Here is a 14,139-nt window from a genome sequence, read left to right on the forward strand (position 1 = left end):
CATTAATTAGTTTTAATAGTAACATTAAAATAGGAAGGCATGGTACCTGCTTAGAAGATTGGGTGGACAACCATCAAACCAGGTAGAGAAATATTATTGCAGAACATATATTAAATACATCTAGAGCTCTTAGAGATTGTGAATTCACAACTAAGATCAAAAAATAATTTATGTCCCCCAAAGCTAAATGTACATATGATACTGCATATTCACTACCCTTTGTTACTGGAGAAATCTCCACTGCTTTTAAACAAATAAAAATCGGTAAAGCCCCTGGAAATGATGGTATCCATTCTGAATTCTTGTTACACAGTGGGAAGTACACTAAGCAATGGATGGCCTGTTTCTTTATTGACATCCTACAGGAAGATAATATTCTTCTAGCTATGAAACAAGCTAAAATCATAGCTATTCTGAAACCTGGAAAACCTAATAATAGACCAGAGAGTTATCGACCTATCTCACTCCTGAGTGTGATGTATAAGCTTTTAGAGAGACTTATTTACAACAGACTAAGTAATACAATTTTTGAGAACATTCTGGTTTTTGTTCAAATAGGAGCTGCACAGCCTTCACAACTTTTATAGAGGCTGGATACCAAAGGCAACTAAAAACATCTGCGGTATATATTGATCTCACTGCAGTATTTGACACTGTCTGGTGGCATAGCCTACTTTATAAGCTGCTTTGGGTGATACCCTGCTTGAAAATGTTTAAGATAATTGACAAGATGTTAAATAACTGACTTTCAAGTTATCCTGGAAAATTTAAGAAGTAAGATAAGAAAACTAAATAATGGCCTACCTCAGGGATCTGTCCTGGCACCACTGCTTTTTAGTCTTTACATAATTGATTTGCCTCAAACAAATGCAAGGAAATTTGGATATGCTTATGATTAGGTGATTGCCACAAGACAAGACCTTACAATAACTGAGAAAACCCTGACACAAGATTTATCTACTCTAGGGCAATATTTTTGTCAATGGAGACTCCAGCCAAGTATAACAAAAGCTGAAGCTACATGCTTTCACTTTAATAACTAACTGGCAAGTGAAGATTTAAAGATTTATTTTGAAAACAATCTACTGAAATACAATAAGAATCCAAAATATCTTGGTGTCACTTTAGACAGGACTTTGTCATTTAAAACACATCTGATGAGTCTTACTGCCAAAGTCAAAACCAGAAACAGCATCCTCCAAAAGTTATGCAGAACTACATGGTGCTCTTCAACGTCTACATTATGGATTTTTGCTCTTGGCTTGCTTCTTTTTGCAGCAGAATACTATGCACTGGTTTGGATGAACAGTGCTCACATTAAAAAATTATACGCCTAATTAAACATACCTTGCACATCATTATGGATACTATTAAATCTACTCCTATTTATTGGTTACCTATTTTGAGTCATATCCCCCCACCTGTACTTCTAAGGGATGATGCTCTGTTCAAGGTACATAGGAAAATACTGATCAATCCACAATTTCTGGTTCACCAGGATATCGATGACCTCAACATAAATAGACTTAGATTGAGACATCCCCCCTCTCTTAAGAGCTAAGTCCCTGAATTCTAGCAATTTCAAACATATTGAATCGTGGGAAAAGCTATGGGCTGATGTCTCTCCAATGGAAAGTGAACAACTCCCCTGTATTACAAAGTAACCATCTAACTTTGAATTACCCAGGTATTCTTGGAGTGTGTTGAATAGGATTTTGACAAAACGTGGGATATGCAGAGACAAACTTTTTAAATTGGAAAAGGTTGCATCCCCACAGTGCGATTGTGGTGCAGAAAGACAACCTATACAATATATTTTGGAAGATTGTTTAATGAGATCCTATCTGGGAGAACTGAGTGATTTCCTGGTTGTGACTGAAAGTGCTTTGAACTATGCTTTTGATTTGGATTTACATTTGTGATTTGCTTTCTATTCTGTCTACTAACTAGATGTGTAGCTATATGCTAAATAAATAAATACTGGAGATTTGGAATCATTAATTAGTTTTAATAGTGACATTAAATTTGATCAATATTATTATATAAATAATAATAACCATTATGGAATTTATTAACACTGTAATGCAAATGTAAGAATGAGATAAATAGTAAACAGATTAATATAAACAGATTAAGAAGAAATAGCAAATATATTATTCAAGTATTAAGCATTATTATTAATAAGAATTAGCAGTAACTTTATAAATGGGTAATCTCTAAAATATTAATTGTTATGAAATAAAGAATAATTATATTAATGTTGGATATCAAATATAGAACTATTATATATGGAATAAAATAATGTGAAAGGAAAGCCTATATTTATAGGTTATTAATGAGGCATGAAAGCTGTAATTAAGTATCAGAATATTGTAAATGAATAGAATATTATTCATGAAGAAGCTGATTTTAGTTTTTTAATGTTGTTTAATAATAATTTGAAAGATTTATTTACAGAATTTGAATTTTTTTACATTTTCTTTAAATTAAAGGTTTCAAATGTATAATATAAATTCAACTATAAGATTTTAAATTATTTTATTATACATATAATATGTAAAGACATATAAAGAAATATATAAAGAATTGATTTTAACAAATAGTTGTATAATAAAAATGCATTAGTATTTTAATCTGTATATTATGTTAGAAAAAATATTTATTTTTACAACTATGTTAATTTTAATGAAATATATGTTTGGTAAAAACAATAATATAAATTTCGATTATCAAAAGATCTAAAATCAGAGTAGATATGATTGAGTGAATCATTTAACATCTGCAGACTATTACCTGCAATGACTCTTATATTACAGTGCATTGTTCAGTTTATTGCTATGATTAAAAATATTTGATTTTTTAAAATAATATATAATTAAATATATATTAAATAGTAGTTAGTTATTTAAATATATAGTAAGAAAAGTTCATTAGTGAATATATAAATATACATACATGTAATTATATTCAATAAAGCCTGCTTTTTTATTTTACTTATTAAAATAATAATTAATAATTAGGCTGATGATGTGCATACAATTACTGTTACTCTTTCTGTCATAAATCAAAACAGGTGTGTTAGAAAGCTCAACTTAAAAATCAGTAATAATGATGTAATTTCAACAAAATGTTCCCAGTCTCATCACATCTATCAGTAATGAGCTCAACATACTTACAACACACTCGTTACAAATGAAAACTGTTGAAATATGTTAAAGATACTGTGGAAAAATTTTAGTTTGTTAACAATGATAATGCAAACTGATTAAAAACAACAACAATTATATAACTAACATATCTACAAAATTGAAAAATGGTAAATTATTTAAAATTTTATAGGTAGAATAATTACAGAAATAATTTAATCTAAATTAAATTATGTTTATTCATTTTTACTTGTTTAAAGTTTGTGGCAGAGTATTATTGTCAAAGTTATTTAAAAAACCAAATATTTTCTAATGATACAACAGCAGAAATTGTGAATTTTGTAAGCTTAATGTGTTTTACTTGATATCAGTCTTCGTTCTAGTTACAGTTTTCTCTCAACAAATATTTCCTTGAAACTGCTTAATGTCTTCATGTCCTACTAAACTAATTAGCAGTGACTTGCAGTTGAGCTTTGGAACATACCCAAGTTTTAGCTTGCACATTTTGGAAAGAGCATGCATTAACAGGTCTAACCATGTAATAAATTTACTTCTTATGTTAAAATACAGTGTGTATACGTGCAATCTGATTATTTGATTGGCACACTGTATACATGTAAAATAAATTTTAAACATTGAAAAATTGATGCATTTCCTTAATAAAGAAATAAAATTTAAATTTTATTATTTTTTTAAAAAAGGTAAAATTAGTTACGTCACTACCTCAGCAACAAACTAAAGCTTCAGTTGCGAATGAAAATTCAGAGAATATTGGAGAACTGGTTGCAGATGATACTTTAATATCATTTAAAGATATTCCTGAAGTTAAAGGTGGAAATAAAGATTTCAGTATGCATACTATTTTATCATTAAGGCCAAAAACGATAAATGTATCTGATGATCTTTTAAACATTGAAAAACAAATAGTTGGTAAGTTAATACTTTCTTATTGTTACTTAATTTTCCTTGTATGTGTAAAGAGAATACATAAGAAGACACTATTGTCTGCTTTACTGAATTTTTTAAAGTTTTGTAAATTTAAAAAATTTATTTGTCCTTGCAATTTTTATTAAATTGAAGACAAGCTGTTTTCCCAAGTACAAAAACAATAAATAAGAGAATATTTCAAATACAAATGTAAAAGAATTTAATTTTATTTGCATTTTCTTATCAGTATCATATGAGCTTATTGCATGCAGTACAATATTTTAATTATAGTCAAAACCCAAATTCTTAAAAAAAAAAAAAATAGGAATCTTGTATGTAGATATAAAAAGTAAAATATAAGCCAAATTGGGTGGCATTCAGAATTCCAAAAAAGTTAATAAGAGACTCACTGGTGAATTGTTCCTTATGCTGTATATACAGTAAGGTAAGGATGCCGAATATGAGATACCATTTTTATTTTTGACTATAAAAAAATAACTATTACACTTGGAGCTTTACAAATTACAATTTTGAATAGGGAATTTAATATATTTAACAATATAATTGCTATTTAGTCCTAAGCATAATACATTTTTAGTTATATTAGATAAAATGAAAAAAGTCCGAAATCACGTCTTAGGTAAATGGTCTCCTATTAAGAGATACTAGGGGTACCCCAGATTCTGGACAGTCTTGACCCATCCAGATTCGATCCCGGGTCCCCCAGAGCGGTAGGCTATCACCGTGACCTCTTGGCCATCCGGCCTTTTCTGGGGTATCCTTAGGAACACCAAATTGTTTTGATGCGTTTAAGTAACCTATTTGGTTGCTCCGTACTGCATCCACGGCTCGTATCATGGCACTGTGGTGCCAGGTTTTCCTTTTAATTGGGGCCATCTAAAATATATAAAAAAGAACTTAAACTAATACGTATACTTTCATTTCATATATGAAATGAGATATCTCATATTAGGAACCCTCATGTGTCTCATATTGGGAACACATTCAAATTTTACAAAACGGCTGCCTACTTTTTTTGCTGACAAAGAAAGCAATAGTACTGCACTAATGTCATGAAATTGACCGTATAATTGATACAATGAATGTAAATTAAAAGAATTTAGCGTAATAATAACGTTGTTACATACCTCGTAAACATTTAATGTCAAAAAATTTGTTTTGTGCTTTTGTGAAAATCTGCACCCCCACGATCTAACAGCACCTCTGGCCAGCGTGCACTGACACACGTTTGGAGCTATTGCCAGGACACTTCGAAAAGCACTAGAGCCAAATAGTTGCCGATAATAGTTTGGCCAAAACCTTGGTATCTCATATTTGGCGCCTATCTCTTAATAGGCATCTTTACCTTATAGTTGTTTTGAACTTTCCAGTCAGTCTTGCTGATAGACAGAGACACTATAAAACTCCACCATGCCACATTGTGGCAGGCGTGCTGCGGGTTGGCCATCCATGATATATTGATTTTGTCATTATTACTTAAAAATTTTAATATTTTTCAATGTTTTAGAGATTTATTGTATGCAATTCTGCTCATATTTAACAAATCTGAAGACTTTACTCTTAATTTTAGTACCATACTCGTATTACAAATATAATTTTGTTGTTTGAACTTTAGGTAATCAATATTAATTAAAAAGATACTAAAAGATTGTTGTTTATTTTTCCTATGGTATACCATGCTTTAACTACATTTTAAATGGAAATTTTATTAATCCAATAATTTAATTTTATTATACATAGTATGTTATCAAAATAAAATTTAAGTAAATTTACTTAATAAAAATGATTTTTTTCAGCAAATAAATTATTTGAAAATGGATTTGTTGATACACCTATACATTGGTTACTGAAAATGAGGATATTTCCTTCACAACCATTATGTCGAATTTGCGCCATGGGTTTCATGCAGCTAACACCTGATCCATCTGCTCTTGATGGATATAAATGGCTGTGTCGTAATCCTAGGTAAGTTGCAAAAGAAAGAAATAATTGACATTAAATACATATATAGTTACAAATAGAATTTAATAAATTCTTTTTATTAATTAATTTTTTTACAACTTTTTTTATTACTGGATTAAGAAATGTAAAATATAGGTGTGAATAACTCCTTTACTAACTGATTTGAATATAATAAACATTTATAAATTGGAAGGTTTATATTCAAAGTCCACATAATATATTAATGTATAAAAGCTGTTGTTCGTGTGTGTGAATTCCTTATAACTCTTGGAATTTTTCTCTAATTCTGATGAAATTTTGGTTATATTCATTTTATGTTCTGATAGAAAGTATAGGCTACTTATTTTGTGGAAATATTAGCTATAGAATAAACATTTTATTGATTCTGGATTTTTTGTGATTGCACTTATGTTGCAGTGACGTCAGTGACTTCATTTAGTTCATGCTTGATGACAAAATTTCCCTTAAGTTGCATTTTAAAATATTTTGGCAAATGGCATATTTTAAATTTACTTCATTAAATTCAAACATTTAAAAAAGATAGCTATATAGTGTCACTTCTATAACAGATTTTTAAAAACTTCATTCCATTGTGACCATGTGACGTTCTATTATCCAATCGGGAGTAACAATCTAACAAATTCATTATTTAGAAAATGTTATCACTCATCTAACTAATATATATACAATTTATCTTTGTTTTATCAACATGAAATTAAAGACTTGCTATTTTGTGCTTAAAATGTTTAGATAAAAGCATAAGAGTAAAATTGATTGGGTAATTTCTAGGTCTAAAAGAATAACAACTGAGACTGTGAAGGTCATGAAGTCTGACTTGAGCAACATCGAGTAAGAATGGCTTTGTCAAGGGCCTTATTTTGTAGAAATATTAGCAACTTTTTTGAATTTCTTGAAATCTTACTCTTCTCAATTCTTCAATCTCTACTTTCTCATAAAAAGTATTCTGTCATGCTTGGTGGGGAAATTTCTAGTATTATATAAATATACATATTATGTTATAGTATTGTGAGATAATAGTCTTTATACCAGGGATGGCCAACACATAGGGATGGACAACACAGTCAATGTGGTTGACTGGTCGACCACAAATGTTTTGAAAGTAGCCCGCAAAGCTAAAGTTGAACAATTTGCTTTCACTTAAATTAATGTTTAAAAATCTTAATTCGATAATTTATTCTTAAAATAATAGACTGTCTGTTCAACGTACTCATACTGTTTGTATTTATCCCAATGAACAATGCAAATGAATGTTAATGCATGCGCATATAAAAATCCTAAAATTATTTGCCCATATTCATAGTTGCCCACAGACTATATTTTACCAAAAAAGTAGCCCCTAAGGGATAAAAGTTTAGCCACACCTGCTTTATACCATAGTGTTATCTTATCATTGTTATGTACCATTTAATATAATATAATATAATCTTGGTGACCAAACTGTAGCTCTGCTAGGCCTATATTACATGACTATTCCTATATACATCTATATTATAAAATATTTAACAGATAAATATTTAGATGTCAATTTTAGAAGATAGTACATATATGTGAATTTTCAGTAGTATTAAATTTTATAAATACAATATATTCATGCTTATAACTCATGAATTATCTGTTTAAAAGACAGTTTGAAAAGGGATTGATTTAGATTGTAATTATGATTAATATATATGTTCCGTAGGTATGGGTATACACCGGGAAGATTATGGGACGATTTTATTTTTGTTCTAGCAATTTTCTATGGATTATAAGCACAGAAATATGGAATTGTGCAACATGTTATGCTATTATTATAGAAAATTGGGAATATATGCTGGGTGGATTTTATAAGTCAATGCCTTTGACCAATCAGATGAAGACATGACAGATTTTAATGTTGTTGCATTTTAGTTTTCGTTTGAACAATTAAATTAAAACAAAAAACTGTGCACTGTAAGTTGTTTGGAATTTTTTAAATATTTTAAAGATATAATTTTTTGTGTGTTTTATCTATTTTAAATTCAATTATAGTTTTATAACAGTTATCATCTGTTCTCTGACTAGCTTAATAAAGATTGTTTTTTCTTTTTTTTTTTGTTCAAACATTGTTATTTACACTGCATCAATGTAAATTTTCCAAGGAATGTAACTTCCACTAATGAAGGATATACAGTAATTATTGTCTGAATCATTTTAAAAAAAAGTTTAGAATGTACACTTTGATAAGCACATATTAATTATAGACGAGAAAGATTACTGCAGTAATCTTATTATGAATTCTTTGCAGTTATGATTAATATCAATTTTGAAAACAAGTGTAACTTCAGTTTATTTTTTGTATTAATAGATTAATAGTTAATTCAGTTAAATTTTTTATAATCATTTATTGATAATTTAATAATTTATCAAAAATTAAAACACGATTCATTGTAACTCACTGTTAAATAAAATTAATGCTAGGTTTGTTTTTTGTCTGTTGTATTTTAATAGGAAATTATAATAAATTAATTTTAAATAATATAATTAAATAATAAATGTAATCAAACAATAAGACCAGATTAACTATTGGGTTAGTTCTAGTCCAGTCATTAATCCAGTCTTGTCATTTGATAATTTCAATAGTTTTGGCTTGATTGTCTATAAGTACATAAAATAAAATAAAAAATATTATATAGGAGAATTTTCAAACATGAATATATCTGTTTGTTTAGATGCTCAAGATTGAGTCCCGTGCGACGTCTTTTGTTCTTCGACAGATTTGGAATTCCATTAGGAAAACTGTTCGCATTGACTTATCATTGGGCAGTGCAGTCATCGATAGATTTAGTATTGAAAGAAGTCAACATGGATATTTATCGATTGCGAACCGTGTGGAGAGCAATTCAAGAAGTTTGTGCGAGAGCCGTAGCACTAAAGGCTGATAAATTAGGAGGAGAAGATAACAAAGTAGAAGTAGGTGCTGTACGTATTGGAAGATTGATTGTTTTAGGTGCATTGGATAAAAAAACTAGAGCGACGAGACTGAAAGCTTTTCCCTCTGGCGTCGGTTGGAAGTCGGCTATTTTGGTAAAAACACTTGAACCTTGGTTACTTCAAGGCACACACATTATATCAAATATTTCTTGTCTGAAATGTTTAAATAATAAAGGTTTTCATCATACTTTTTCAAATTTTTCAAATAAGTGTACTAATCAATCATCGGCACAGAATGTTGATAATGTTAGTGGTGTTATTAAATATTTAATGACAAAGTTGACTGATGCATTTGGTTCATATGCTGTGGATCAATTAAGACTTATAAATTTACAAGGTTATCTCGATGAACTACAGTGGAGAGAGAGATTTGGAAAAACACTGAATTTAAGTTTTTGGAATATTTTTGAACATATTATAGAACAAAGTGGACATAAGTGTGAGTATTTATTGTATTTAAATATATATTTAAAAACATTTTACTTACAGATAGTTAAATATTTAATTTTTAAAGATATACAGAAGTATATTCAGGATATAATACTGATGTTTATTATTTTGGATACTATTTTGGCAATTACTATCAATCAATAATTACACAATATACCAATAGGTTGAGAGTAATTAATTTTCAATAATTATTTTGTAAGTTATATAGTTATCAAATTTCTACATTACATTCTGAATAAATAAATGTTGTATAACAGGAATAAATTAAATTATTTCTAAAAATATGTAATATATTTTTGCCATTGTTGGAGAGAATTGTATTGTGAAGTAATCAAAAGTTGTTTAAATTCATCTGATGATAACTGAAAATTTAATTTAATGACTTCAATAATTATTAAGTTAGTTTAATTAGGAAGAAAATCATATCTTGCTTTTCTTTTAAAAAATATTAATAAATTTGTATTTAACAATCTTCTGACTTATAATTATAATACAGTATTTAAAGTATGGTGCATCAGACAGTGTTTTTTTTTTTATATCAGTTTAATTACTGAAGTAAAGAATAATTATTTCTTTTTAAACTCAAGTCTTCTATAGTTTATTTAAAGCCAGTTATTTAATTAAGATAATAAAGAAAGGGCAAATATCAAAGATTAATATAGAGCTTTAAACATTGTGTTATGAACAGTCTAGAAATATTTCAAATATGTCTAGACTGTCTAGGATGTCATTTTTCCTTTTCCATCTTTATGAATTATTAAAAATTGTTCAACTTTTAAGAAAGCTACAAGGAATATAATTAACCTAAACTGATAACTATACAGGTATACCTCGCCTTATGTCGGTAATTGGTTCCAGGAGAGACGGCTTAAGTCGAAAAAAAACGTAAGTTTTATTTACTTGTCTCCGAATTTACTCATCACTAGGCTAAACCACAAATACCATTCCCAGTTCTGTATTTTATTTATAAATGTATTTTTAATAATATATGGTTAATAAGAATCTATTTTAAGCTTACAAACAAATAAATTTTAGTTTTTAATATACTACAGAAAAAAGTAATCTAAATTTACGAATTCATGTATGTACAGTACATACTTGTAAATGTACTGTACATGTTTACAATTTGGCGATGTTTACTGTATATCCTGGACTCTTTATTTATGAATGTCATTTGTTCTAAGACATCATAAAATAAGATGATTTTGTAAGATTAAATTTCAAACACAGTTATTAAAATTATTTTGCCACAGTAGAAAATAAACTAATTTATATTAAATTTATCAAGATCAAGTGGTGCTGACAATGACGCCAAACGGTAGATATTGGAGCTACTGCGGAAAACACCAATATTGAACACTTAAAGATTGCTAAATAAGATGACAACACAGAAACACAGATGTTTTCATGTTTTGTTCTCTAGGATTTATGATGATTGTATTAACATTTACTGTAAATGTACATATTTTAATATGATTTTAGTGCTTTAATGCTTTTCTAGTGATATTACGACTTCAACATTTATGGTGGATGGACATAAAGTCGGATAAAATGACTTAAACTTGATTTTTATTTTTCCATATATTTTTTTGACAAATGACATATAATCGAAAATGACGTAACTCGAGGTATACTTGTATATAAAAAAGAGAATTTTTTTTCAGAATATCAATGCAATATTTTTCAATCAATGCAAGTATTTGTTTTGAATGATATAATATTTGGAATATTTACAATATCTATATACAAAAGTTTATGTTTTTTAAGTAAGATAACTGAAGTTTAAAATTTAAATTATGAAGTATTCTAGTGTAATTTATATTTATATTTATCATAGTTTAATGTAGTAATTACTCATAATTATAATCATGGCTATTATTTGGTTGGTATGTGCTGATATGCATTACTGGCAAATAACATAAAAAGTATTGACAGCTGTTACGTAGTACCAGAAGTAGCTCAGGATGAAAAATCTTACATGTTCAGATGGGAAGTCTAGTGACTGACACAATAAAAATGAATGAAGTGAATTGGGCCACACTATTGGCCTGAACAAATACCATGGGCCAAATGAGGTCAATGTAAAAAGCTAGAGGGTTGGATACTCTTCCTTTTGTCGGAAACCATCTTTTGATTGTGGATAATACTTTCTGGAAATTGTTTATCACTGCTTTGTTCTTGTCTATGCTAATGATGATTGTTTGAATGGGAAAGGTAAAAATATGGTTAGTAAAAGAGTACCATTTAGCAATTGATGCCAAATGCAAAAAAAGAAATAGGGAAGAAAGTGCAGATGGAGATATATAAAACATTCAGAATATACTATAAATGTAAGTGAACCTTTAAAGAATTAAAAATAAATACACTGTTAAATTTTTGTTAAAACTAAATTTTAGTTTTAATCACCATACATGCATACTGGCAGTATATTTTTTTTTAGAAAGAGAGCACTGATTATAAATAAAGTACAGTGGAACCTCTATATTCGTCATTAATCTATTCCTTAGGACCTAACGAATATGGAGTATGACAAATATAGAAACAATTTTTCTCATAATAAATAACTGATATTCAATTAATCTGTTCCCATTCTGAAAAAAAAGGTAAAAGAATAAAAATTATGTTTGTAAAACTTTACTGTATTTATTTAGTACAATAAAGATATAGTGATAGAAGAGGAAGAACAGTATTATTAATATAGTATTATTGTTTAGAAGAAGACATATTAATTAAAACACTCGTTTCCAATTATGATCATGAGGTCTGTTTTGCCGATGATTCAATAGCACTCGATTTAATAAAGAAGTTGTACAGTTTTGTGTGTTTTTGGCTACTTTTTAAAACTTTTCTGAAGTAGGCAATTACATTATCATTGAATGTATTTGTAATTTGGTTGATTATAGCAACATTTGGGTGTCACTTTGAAGTGATTGGAACTTGGTTTCTCGCATTGATTATTTTTCAATAACTCAACAACACACACAACGACCACACAGAGTAGACTGATTAACTACAGCTAGCTAACACGGCTAGCTGATTGGCATGGGTGTGCAATTTAGTGTCACTTCCAGTGTTGGGAATGATGGAGAATACAGAAAATACAGACAAATATGGAAAAATAAAAAAGTCATCAAAATGTGATGAATATTGAATATTACGAATATAGAGGTTCCACTGTATTGTTAATTACTTTCTTCATTAATATGGATCAGGGCTTCTTAAAGTTTTTCATTTGTGACTCCACTTTTACCCAAGTAAACTTCATGCAACCCATTGTATATAGATAAGTTATATAAAATCACTTACTGATAAATCACAAAACAAGTTATTTCAAAACAGTTCACATCTGTGTATATATATATATTTATATACAGTATATACACATTATTTATTAAAGATATAAGCAAATTTTCATACTAATGAGATGATGTGCTTGTTTATTTTTATGTAAAGATTTAAATCTTGGCTGAATATTTGATATTTGATGCAGAAAATCTTCAATGTTTTTCAGAGTTGATTCACATTTAGATTCTACAATTATCAATGCCAAAAACAGTGCTTTGCATAAATATTTAAAACAAAATTGTACTGTTGTCAAATTTTCATGATCCCACATTCAGTTATGCAACCTTCTTTGGATTGTACTACCAATTTAAGAAGCCCAGTTTAAGTTATAGATAGGTTACATTGTATTATAATTTAAGAAATTTTCAGACTGTTATTTCAGTGTTTTCAAATAAAAAAAGAAAAACATAATGCACATTGTAGTATATTATTATTCATATGCAAATGTATAATTAAATAATTATAATATTGCAGTTCAGTTTAGAGAGAATGCAAGTGTAGAGCAACAGTTTCAACCAGAGCAAACTAAAACAGATAAAATATCAACCTCTAAACCCAATAAAACTGCTACTACTAAAAGTAAGTAAAATCATTTGTAACGTAATATAGAATAGTTAATATATTTTAGCTTAATTTTAATTAATATATTCTATTTTCCATTTTTGCAAATAAAGTATGATTTAAACAGAAATATTGAGAGTAAACAAAATGCCTATAGTTAGACCATTTCAGATTCTTAGTTTTTATTTGTATCAAAAAATTAAATAATATTTTTGTAGAATCATAGTCTGACTTAATTCTTAATTTGTACTTGCATGTCAGTATATTCATTTATCTATTTAATATATATAATATATATATTTAAAACTGTTCTGTAAGATCCATTTTTTCAGATATGTGAATAACATGTGTTGGAGATTGTTTGTCAATACTAAACTTACATACGTGTATGCTTGAAAGGGCCGCTACTGCTTCACGGTGGTAATCTGGACCTCCACTGCTACATGATCTAGATCACTAGGGCTTATGTACTGTAATGGTTCTATGATTCTTGTATGTGGGACTCTTGTGCCTGACAATCATTGATTTGCCCACAAAGAGAACAATTTGAAGAGTTGATGTCAAGTGATTAGGTGGACCAAGAAATGGGACCCCAGTGATCTAGACTGTGTGGCAGTGGAGGTCGAAATGCTTTAAAGGCTTGTAAGAATTAACATTATTTCAATACAGTCGAACCTCCCATTACAACAATAAACCCCAGTACAATGACAGAACTTCTGCAGTCCCGGCCAAAGTCCTATAAAAATACTATTAT

At 28.5% G+C, this 14,139-nt stretch overlaps 1 protein-coding gene across 2 annotated transcripts in view; it reads left to right on the top strand.

Annotated features, from left to right (window-relative positions):
• The window catches only part of LOC111624945, a 50,866-nt gene that overhangs the window by 22,969 nt on the left and 13,758 nt on the right, over nucleotides 1-14,139 (top strand). For both annotated transcript variants that reach the window (XM_023367940.1, XM_023367939.1), the window contains 4 exons: nucleotides 3,848-4,076; nucleotides 5,891-6,059; nucleotides 8,768-9,468; nucleotides 13,299-13,403. In XM_023367940.1, coding sequence (XP_023223708.1) covers nucleotides 3,848-4,076; nucleotides 5,891-6,059; nucleotides 8,768-9,468; nucleotides 13,299-13,403 — 1,204 coding nt within the window. The remainder of the gene's footprint in view (nucleotides 1-3,847; nucleotides 4,077-5,890; nucleotides 6,060-8,767; nucleotides 9,469-13,298; nucleotides 13,404-14,139) is intronic.

Source organism: Centruroides sculpturatus, unplaced genomic scaffold, assembly GCF_000671375.1.
Source record: "Centruroides sculpturatus isolate CEXI.00-Female unplaced genomic scaffold, Cexi_2.0 scaffold390, whole genome shotgun sequence".
Lineage (NCBI taxonomy): Eukaryota > Metazoa > Arthropoda > Arachnida > Scorpiones > Buthidae > Centruroides > Centruroides sculpturatus.